We start from the raw sequence: 11,354 nt of genomic DNA, 5'->3' as shown, positions 1-11,354 counted from the left end.
TTGAAAAAAATCTATCCCATATTTTTCTTTCTAAGTACATAAATAAATAAAGAATACTGAAACTGATGCTGATGTATCACCGTTTCCACAACAATAAGAAGCAGCACAACTGTTTTCAACATTGATAAATATCATAAATATTTATTGGGCAGTAAATAAGCGTAATAAGATAAAATAATGATTTCTGAAGGATCATGTGAGACTGAAGACTGGAGTAATGATACCGAAAATTCAGCTGCGCATCACTGAAATAAATTGCATTTTAAAATACGTTAAAACAGAAAACCGTTATTTTACATTGTAATAATATATCACAGTCCTTGCTGTATTTCTGATCAAATAAATGCAGTTTTTTGTGGTCAGTATGCATTTTTAAAAATGTGAAAAATCCGACCCCAAGCTTTTTAACAGCAGTGTCCTGTAACGAATATAACACTTAAATAATCATTATCCAGAGGTTCAGAGGGTTTATGGTGCTGTCTAACAAGTAAACATCTCTAGTCTCGCTGACGATAATCTTGATGCCATTTGATGCTCTCAGATGCTCTTATTTATTGTTTAAAGGTCACAGGTCGGACTTTACAAGGTCGACTCGAGCATAACCTCTCTGACCGCACATATCCTGAACTGTCTAAAGGAATGCAAATGGTATTAAAATGGAAGTATGCCTCACGCCTAGTAAGAATCTGACCTCGATGACCTTGTTTTTGCCTTGTATTGGTTTCTCAGCGTGTTTTTTGCTGCCATTTCGTCCTAAACATTCCAAAAGATCTGTGATCGCTTTTATTGTTTTCTGCTGTTTCGTGATGATTTAACCTTATTCAGACCGTTTTTTGGTTTCGAAACTGTATTTGAATCGTACCTCTGATTTGTTTTCTCAGCTGTGAACTCACTGTGTTTGTTTGTGAACGGTGGTGTATCGTGTGTGTGTGTGTGTGTGTGTGTGTGTGTGTGTGTGTGCGTGTGAGGGGTCAATGCGGGTTGCGCGTTTCTTTTCCGTCGTTTAACGTGTGTTACTCACTCTCTCCCTTCTTTTCACCGTCTGTCCTTCTTCTTCCTCTCTCTGTATTTGAAGGAATTAGACGGCAGGTGGGGAAAAAAAAAAAAACACCAAAAATAGCTTTGATGGTTTTACGATCCAAGCACAAAAACCGATCTGGCACAAGCGCAACGCTCACCCGGCCCTTTGATATCGTACGATAGTCAATATACTAGACCGCACATATTATAAGCAACGTATCGCCTGTTTGTTTCGATAAACCAGAGAATGTATCTTTGAATTGTATAATCGATGTCAATTGATAGTATTCAATCTTATTTAGTAGTAAATTAGATGTTAGGTATTTGTGATTTAGCTCTTCATGTAATGAAGAGCGTACATAGAAGGACCAGCACATATTTATGCAATAATTAAGAATTATTTAAAATAAAAAAACGGTTGAGTCTCATGAAAATGTGTCACGGTCATATTTCACCCCTTCAAGAAATTAAATATTAGAATATAGGTATATATATATATATATATATATATATATATATATATATATATATATATATATATATTTATTTATTTTCTTGCTTCATTGTCAATTCAAAATGTGTTTGTTATGATTTTTGGAACCTTTAATATTTATGTCATTTTCATGACCAAATAAATATTTTATTAAATTAATATTAAACCGTAACGCAGCATAATATTGAGTATATAGCAGAGAGTAATTAAGTAGATAGCATGCAGCATGTGTTTTATGCCTTATTGTCGTGAAAGTAATGTAAGGAAAAACGTTTAAACAACCTACAATTATTTTTTTAAATATATTTTGGTTTTACATAAAATAAAAGTAAACCTTTTAGAAACATTTAATTTGTTTTGCATTATTTTCATGACAGTGCAGTACAATATTTTTGCTTTATCGTCATAGAAATAATGTAATAAATCTTCAAATAAAGTTACTGTAACACAGCATGCAGCATACAATGCAGTATATTTTGCGTTGTTGCCAGGAAAATAGTAATAATTTTAAAAAAATTAAAAATGTTTTTTTTTTTTTTACAAAGAAAATTAAGACTCTTTAGGAAAAGGTAATATGTTTTGCATTATTTTGGTGGCCATTAAAATGTTTTTTTTTTGTACTTTGTTATGATGAAGAAAAAAACCCAAAAAGTAACTAAAAATGAGATGATTGATATTATTTGTAATTTAATTTAGGGGTGAAATATGGCCGAAACGTGTCAGTTCTTGACATTTTTCACGAGTTTCACCCGTATTCTTCATGTGGTTCAATCATGCTGCTGTCGAGCTTAGAGTTATAGACAGAACCTCGCTCCTCCACAACGCCTTTGCTTTCCTCCTTCAAGAGGAACAGTGCAATAACGCACTTTAACTACATACACAAAAATACGCGCCATGCACAGCGAGGCCCTTCCGGAAGACACCGTCAGTCTGGATGTGTGTGTGTGTGTGTTGATGTACAAACAGCCACATGTGTGAGACTGAAAGATGGCATTTGTTTTTAAATCGTTGTTGCAGAAACCGAAGACACGCTGATCATGTTGAATTCCTTGTCACAGATTGTTGTTCAATAAAATGAATTTGTTCATAACGGTACCTCGTGCCTGTGATGGTTCTGTCTGAACGATGCAATCATTTTTTATAGAGGTATAAAAGATGAAAAGTTATTATCGCCGTGCAATTTAAGTACTAATGGCTGTCTTACATTTGAGTCCGCTGGCAGCTATATTCATATAAATGCTGCATCCATCTAAAATTGTTTATGCTTAATGTCAACTCACGAGAGATATTTCAGTGACATGTCAGTACTCCATAAAAGCCATTATTATCGACAGAGTAAAAATATAAATATTAAGTGTTTGTGTCAGGTAAAAGATTGTTTTAGGTGACATTTTTAGTCGTTTTAAGTCGTTTAGTCCGCGCAGTACTCAAGGCGGCCGCTGGGTGTCGCTGCGGCGCTAATTATTTATTATTTACCTAAGCGTTGGCATTTTAGCAACTTCTCAGACTACCATTAGCGACTTTTTCTTCCAAAAGCACCTAGCAGCAAATTTAGCAATTTATAAAAAAGTATTTGGCAACTTTTGATAAGTGAGTCAATAAAACAAGGCGATAAAAAAGCACGCATTTTCTATCCAAATTACACAAAATGAGTCAAACTAGCAATTAGCACGTGACGTCAATTGAACTTTTCAATTAATTTTTTTTTGTTTTAATAATTGTTCTTTGATTATACACTTTGTTAGTAGCTCGTATTTGTGTTTGCTGCTCAACTATAAGAAAAACGAGAAAGATGTTAGTAGCCTAATTTTCCAGAAAATTATCATTATCCGTCGTAATGCCGTCACCCGAAACACGACGCGTAATTGCGCTCAGTGATTCAGTGTATTTAAAAATACTTTACTAGAACGACACGACTGTTCGTATTCGTTTTAATAACGCGCGTATAATTTTACAAACAAATCCAAATTAACATAAGAAATACGTATTTTCGCTTTTGCGTCGCTGTCACCGCGCGATGACGTCACGACGTCATTCAGCGTAATCGTACGTAGTCGACTTTAGCGCCTTTTTTTTTTTTTTTTTTTTTTTTTGGTGAAACTGAGCGGGAAACGCCGCGATGATTCACGCGGTTTACGTGAGACACCGAGCAACAACAGGTTTGAGGGTCAATCAACCCTAAATAAATAAATAAATAAATAAAAATACGCTCCCTAGAGCTTGTTTCTGTCCTGGCACAATTAGCGACTGCTTTAATGGGACTTAAAAGAGAATTCGATTTTCCTTCCCCTTTTTGTTTTGCAGGGGAAATCAGACGGGAAATTTAATCGGGCACACACAAACCCAATGGACATTCAGTGTGTGTGTGTGTGTGTGTGTGTGTGTGTGTGTGTGTGTGTGTGTGTGTGTGTGTGTGTGTGTGTGTAATTCAGTGTACTTCGAGGCTTTGGGTTTCCTATCGACCGCGGTGAGTGACGCGCTATTGTTTACTACGGATCTCATTCACCGCGCGCTCGCTCCGCGGGTCACTGTACGCGTGACCTCGGCCGTGAGTCACTGCACATTTACTAGAAGTGCTTTCTGGGAGAATACAACAAAGACAGCAGCGCTGCTAAGTTTAGACCGACGCTTTAGGGCGAGCGGCTCCGATACCAGAAGAACGAAACAATAACAATAAAAATGCGCGAGCTCTTAAAGGGACAGTTCGGCTAAAAATAATAAAGCTCTGACATTATTTCATGTTGTAGGCTGCTAAACCCGTGTGCGGGTTTTAAAGTCGAAAAGCATAAAAGTTTCATGATAATGGGACGGCGTAGAGGTTTCCAGTGGCATGAAGGTGAGGTGACCGGCCGTGCTGTTTGAATTATAATTTTAATATTCCTTTGAATGTCAAAAAGGTGAGAGGCTGAGTTTATATGAAACGTATATTCTCCGAGAATCTACTCTGATCTATTATTAGTCCGTCTCCCGCTCAAACTCACGCTGTGAGAGAGAGAGAGAGAGAGCAGTTAGCATAAGTGAAGGCAGAAGAGAATAAGAGATAGACAGAAGGATGACCGTTGAAGCGAATAAGGGATGTGGAAGAGAGCGAAAGAGATAGAGAGGCTGGTAATGTGTATATAGGCCAGTAAATCAATGGGAATCAGGTTTTCTGAGAGGAGAAGACAGGGATATTTATAGAGAAAGAGAGAGCATCTGTGCTGATTGAACGGATCACTACAAAACCCAATACATGCACACATTTTTCATTTTTTGGACCATTACTAAACCCTTACCTTCAATTGAAAATGTATTTAATTTGATTAAATTTGATATATATATATATATATATATATATATATATATATATATATATATATAAAAATACTTTGTATATATCAAGTGTGTGGCAGTGATTGAAACTTATTAACTACAACTACAACTATTAAAAACACAGTAAATAAAGCTGAAACTTAAACTAGAAATGTTCCGTAAAGCTGTATAGAAATATAGCAAAACTATAAAAAAATAACTAAAGCACACAAGGAAATGTGCATAATTTTTTTTAAGTTAATTGAAATGAACCTTTAAAAGTAAAAAAATTTTTTTAAAATGTAATAAAAATAACTACTTTTAATATTTATATAACTTTGCAGCAAACTCTTGCTTATTTGATTTTGCTATAATGAAATCATTTTTTTAAATGATATATTTAAAAACTAAACTACAAACTAAACTCTGACGTTATACCCAAAGGTTCTTCATGCAGTAGACTACCAGTAAAACTTTGACCCTTTGACCTGACCATCAAAGTTACCTGACATTATCTATTATAATATTCTTACCATATCCTAAACTATAACGACTATACAGATAACATGAAACATGTTAAAAGTGTCTGCATACTTGATTGAACTATATATATATATATATATATATATATATATATATATATATATGTATGTAAAAAACACCTTAAAAACAGCATAGCAATGCCTCCAGCATCAAGACTTTTGCAAGAGCAGCTCACATTTTCTTCAGTATCTGGTTTCTGGTATTGCATGATGGTTCTTAGGTGAATAATGCGATAAGGAGTAAAGAGACAAAGCCACCCGACACCATACAGCAGCAGCAGCAGACATTACAGTAATGAGCCTCATGCATCACGCTCCTCAAGCATCACACACGCGTCACATTCTGCCACTTATTCAATAAGGTTATGCGAAACAAACTCAAAATATCACATCACAGAAGCGTCTGCGAGTACGTGCGATCAACCATTAATCTTCACTTACCGCCGATTCCGTCCCGAACGCGTCCCGTCTTTAATTGACCTCGTGTAAATGCCGACTTTTGCGCGAGATGAGCAGAATGAATTGTGGGTAATCACCGGCGTGGCGTTTCGCGTGTCCTTTCCTTTTGGATCAACGCGCAAAGATGCTGATTTCACGTTACGCGCCCTTAAGTTTGGTAATAATGTGTCGGGTCAAATGACCTCAAGCGTACGAAACGCAGATTTAAAAACAACCCATTAAAGGAATATTTCGCATGAAAATGTCGTTTGTCCGAACTTCGCACCTCAGGCCATCCGAGATGTAGACGAGCTTTCATCAGATTTGGAGAAATGCAGCATTACGTCACTTGCTCACCAGTGGATGTGAATGGGTGCCGTCATACTGAATGGGTGCCGTCATACTGAATGGGTGCCATCATACTGAATGGGTGCCATCATACTGAATGGGTGCCGATATTTTATCGGATGTTCTGACGGCACCCATTCACTATAAAGGGCCCACTGGTGAGTAAGTGGCATTTAAACTAACAAAGCAGCACATGAACTTGAAAAATCACTTGAAATAGGAATAAAAAGCTATTTTTTTTCAGACGACAAGGTCGCCGTAAGAGCAGCACATGCCATCCGGATGCACTTCATTGAGCATCAAGTCATCCTCACGGCAGCTTATTAAAGACGTAACAGATGACCGTAAAGGTTACATAAGAGCGTTATTATCTGCGCTCGGTTCACTGTGGGTCCCGAGGGGAAATCTGCCGGATTTATTCCTCGGACGGCGCAGTAACATAAATCAAATTTGCGTTTAACGTTTCCTAATCGAAGCTCGCGGGTCACGCGTGAGCCAAACAAAACCGGCTCAATCCGTCTTTCTTGCTTTGGAGCCGAGCGCTCACCTCAATCACTGACCTTTGCTCCGTCGCTCCGGTACATTATCAGTCTCAACAACCACCAAACCGCTCTCTGAATTAACTCAAGCGGTAGGGGCGGTTCTCAAAACCATTACGTTAAAAAAAACGAACTAAAGCAGCATTAAAGATGAATGAGTCCCTGCAGGAAGCGGCGCTCCTGTGAGAGGAAGCCGTCAGGCCCGCGCTGCGTGTCGGGGAGGTCTGGAATTGACTAGAAATTCATTTCTGCGGCTGCCGATGCCGTTCTCAGAAGGTCACCTGCTGTTTCTCTCCACCGCGCGCTGCACAAACGATCCCCGGCACTGAGAGGAAGACGGAGAGAGGGAAATCAGCGCCATCTCGGTTACAAAAGTCACTCGTTTAGAAGGACGGGACTTTCGGTGCAAGTCAATTAGTACTCCGCCGGGTGCCAGTATTCAAGGGTAATGGTAACACGCTCGTGTAGACCCGGCTGCATTGACAAGTCGAGCAGCGTTTGGAACGAGCTGAAAACGTGCACAGCGACATTATTTTAGTGCAAATTAAAAGTTTTTGTTTATTTGATACATATGTGTGTGCTGTGTATGTTTATTACGTATAAATACGCACATGCAGAATATATTTTGAAAGTAAGTTCTTTATTTTTATGTAGAAACAGTTTGTTATTTATGGAGCAATGCGATGTTGTAAAGCATAACTTTTTCAACAGTACGTGATGGCGGTGTGTGTGATTACATGAAAAACCTTTTTGAAATCTCTTGTAAACTTTTTGCACAAACATATATGCAATATGCAATGTGTTCAATGGAAATAAATAAATGTAAATACATGTTTCATTATGTGTAACTCCTGTAAAATTAATTTTATAAATAATAACATTTTAATATTATGTTTATAATTGTACATGTTTATAATTTAGATATATTTTAAACTATTCACATTAAATTCATCTAAAGTTACAGTATAGACATTTATTTTATATTTATATCTCTCTCTATATATATATATATATATATATGTATATGTGTATATATATATATGTATATGTGTGTATATATATATATATATATATATATATATATATTATTATAATTTGATTATAATTATATATATATATATATATATATATATATATATATATATATATATATATATATATAATTATTATTTTTTTCATCTGTATCATGGGCCACAAAAAAATATTATTCAGCGCTATTTGAACATTGTGCTGCAATATTAGCAGAGATTTTGAAGGATCGTGTGACATTACTGGAGTAATGAAGATAAAAATCACAGGAATAAATGTATTGTAATATTATACAATATCACTGTGTTTTATTTCAGATATAATTTGCACTGTATTTATGCTGCTTTTTGCACCTATCCGCTTTCACTGTACGGAAGCAGGTCTCTAGACATTGCGCTGAACTCTTCCTTTTAATTGCACATAATAAAGAACACGATGAATGTTTGGAGTTATAACCACCAGTCATAAGGGTCAATGTTTTCAAAATGAGAAATTGAAATTAATTTGTGAGGATAGGACGATATTTCCAGCTGAGGGTGCAAAAAAAATGGAGTTCTCAGCCACGCATACAATCAACGATTACCTTTTGCATGTATTTACATTAGTTATATATCTACAGTACAGTACGGATACTTGATATCCTAAGGATTTCTAAAAATCAATTTTGACCCATATGATGCCTATTTCTACAAATATACTACAACTCGCGCCTGGTTTCGTGCTCGCGTTTCTTCAAGTGCGGGCGAGCTCTGCTTGTAATGGCGCGGTCCGGCCGCTAGAAGTCGCCACTTCGACGCGCAACTCCTCCGCCGCCCGAGGCGCGTGATCGGCGTGCGCGATGAGCGGGACGCGTTCACGTGCCCGCCCGCCCGCCCGCTCTCCCCTCGCTCCGCTCGTTATCCCGCGCGTGCGAACCGGGCGAAGGGCTTTCGGGGCGGGAGCCTTTGGGGAGCGCGGGCTCTTGGAGACCGACCGGCCCCACCTGCGGAGCCTCATCTGCGCCGGCGGCACGCAAATTGGACGCTGCGCAACGACGGGTTAATAAAGCGGAGCTTGGGTTAGTGTTACCGACTGCTGCGGCACCAGGTGCATGTTCAACACTCAAAGGAGGGACGCAAGGTTGCGTTAGACGTTTTTCCAAACACTCAAGACCGACTTGGCATTCAATTAACAAGCATCTATTTTGTTACAAGTGCTTATTTTTTAGTAATCGCTACTAACACAACTTTACTAGCTAAAGTTTAGGTGGGCTACTAGCAGCACGTTATTCTTACTTAGTTATTTTAATAAATAAATGGCTAATTATAAGTACTATCATCTAATATGTTACAGGTGACCATCTGAGTCTAGTCTAATAAACCTTGGTAGCCTTATATTGGCATAAAGAGCCGTTTGTAACTCGAATGCGCGAGACTTCCGGTGTCACGCGCTAGCTATTTTTCCTCTACAAATATGTCCGTTGTGTATCTTGATATTGCAGACCTGTGTTCGTTATCATTAAAAAACATCACCACGATCACAAACGCAATGGTTTGCATCGCAAATAGGTATCTTTGTTATTCTTGTAGTTATTACTATATAGCGGAGGCCTAACGAACCGGAAGTCTCGCACATTCATAAGACTAGCTCACGTCCACATTGTAAAATAAGATGAAAACGGCCTAAGTGCCATTGTTTAGTTACTTGTGCAAAGCACGCAAAGTCGGAAATTAGTTTGATTGTTCAAAATGGTTGTGCAAAAATCTTTAAATAGTAACCAGTAGCCAGAATAGTAATGCATGCTTACATCTACAATATTATCATGTCAGGATATAGTAGCCTAGAACTTTATAAACACGCATCTGCTAAACACTCGAGACATTACTAGACATCCACTGTTTATAGAAAAATCTAGCTACTAAAAAAATAGGTCTTGGAGCTATTTTCGCTTGATGTTTTCACAAAGCAACAGGAAGCGACGGTGAAATAGCGCGCGCTCCTGCATTCTTTGTTTTACTTGCAACTTGGAAAAGCGAAGTACAGTGACACACAAATGCAGCTTGTAGTTGGTCGCGAGGAACGACTGTCAAAGCAACCCGACGCGGACGCGTTTAATCGGACGTTACGGCCCGCGCGCTTTATTCCCGCAGCAGCAACGCGTTTCGGTTTGTCAAAGCGTTGATGGATGTTATATACGTGCGTGCATATAGACACAATAACAGCTCCGGAGCATCCTCTACCCCAGCCCACCCCACCCGCGGGGCAATGTCTCAAAGCACGTCACCGTGAGTGTGTGTGTGTGTGTGTGTGTGAGAGAGAGAGGAAGGAGAGAGAGAGAGCGAGAGAAAGTAGATGTGTGCAGACAACCTGCCTGCGCGTAATTCTGGGAGGACTCTCCGCCGAGCAACGACACAATAAACACTCACGGAACCGCAAGAGTTTCCCCCGGTGGAGTAACAATAAGCACTTGAATCACGTCGCGCCATCCAGTCAGGAGTGCGCCGTCAATCTGCAGCCATGTATCTGAACAGGGAGGAGGAGTACAGCAAAGGTAAGCGCTTTAATTTCTCTTGCCATTAAACTTGTAGGAGTATCTCCTTCCCGCCTCGGACGGACGCGTGCCTCCGGCGCGCAGGTGGGGGTTTGCGCGGTGGCACCATCGCACCTGTCACGGGGGGGTGGGGGTCGTCACTTCTTGGCCCCCTTGTTTTAACGTCGTTGTCCGAGCGCGCGCGGACAAAAGAGACGGGCGCGCACTAACGACTGTTTGACATTGTCGCGCGCTCTCGGGGGCGTTTGCATCGGCGGCGGTCGCCGCGGCGCGCTGGGCTCGATCGATAACTTTGATTCGGGGTCCTGCGAAGGTCCGCCGTTGCGTAATGACGCGCGTTCTCGCCTAAGGCTCGTTAGGGGCTACTTGTTGTGCGCCTCGTCCTCGGCGGAGCTTCGCGCGGAGAGACTTGAGGAAGGACGAACGACTAAAACGCAAGGTCAAAGCATCTCGAAGCGGGCTAGACGGCGCCGCGTCCGCGTTACACGCACCATTGCGCCGCGGCGAATCTTTACGATGATTCCGTGGGCGTTTTGCTGGGGGTACGGTGGGCTGTTATTTGTGTCGGCTCTCCCACGTGTTTCCGAAGCGTGATTCCCCGTGAATTCACAGGGTGTCCACTACAATTTTCCCCGGTGTCCCTCCCACGGTAAACGAATTCGCTTCGGGGCTCCGGAACGGAGGTGACCGGAATTAAAGAGTGCAGGCGCGTTCGGGCTACGCCAGCAACACCTGCTGCTACCGAGAGCCAGAAAGCAAAAAGACGGCGTTTGATATTCGGTAATGGCCGTGAGGAGATAACAACCGTGGCGCGAATGCAACTGTGCGGGTTTGGAAAAGAAAGGTGGTCACAGATAAACCCTCAAATACCAGTCTAATATGAGACGCACGGGACAAACCCGACACAGGAATTGGATCTGGTTTAAAAAGAGCAAGGTGTTTAATTAGATTTTTTTTCTCTCACTGAACGAGCATAATCTGGAAGTACGTTTGCAAAGTGTTCGGAATAAAAACGAGCCATGCTCGGACGCTGTGAATTGGTTCTCTGAAATAACCAAGAGTCAGTCACTGAAGGAAATGTTCCATGTTTGCTTGGAAGGGTATCGTAATTACTGTTTTGTCGT

General features: G+C 40.1%; 1 protein-coding gene across 1 annotated transcript in view; it reads left to right on the top strand.

Annotated features, from left to right (window-relative positions):
- The first annotated feature begins 8,621 nt into the window (after window positions 1–8,621).
- LOC122330698 (synaptotagmin-7-like) overlaps window positions 8,622–11,354 on the top strand; it is a 66,715-nt gene continuing 63,982 nt past the window's right edge. The window contains exon 1 of the mRNA XM_043227933.1: window positions 8,622–10,230. Coding sequence (XP_043083868.1) covers window positions 10,197–10,230 — 34 coding nt within the window. The 5' untranslated portion in view covers window positions 8,622–10,196. The remainder of the gene's footprint in view (window positions 10,231–11,354) is intronic.

Source organism: Puntigrus tetrazona, chromosome 25 (assembly GCF_018831695.1).
Source record: "Puntigrus tetrazona isolate hp1 chromosome 25, ASM1883169v1, whole genome shotgun sequence".
Classification (NCBI taxonomy): Eukaryota; Metazoa; Chordata; class Actinopteri; order Cypriniformes; family Cyprinidae; genus Puntigrus; species Puntigrus tetrazona.
The sequence above is the reverse complement of the archived record's forward strand: the minus strand, read 5'-3'. Positions and strand labels throughout refer to the sequence as shown.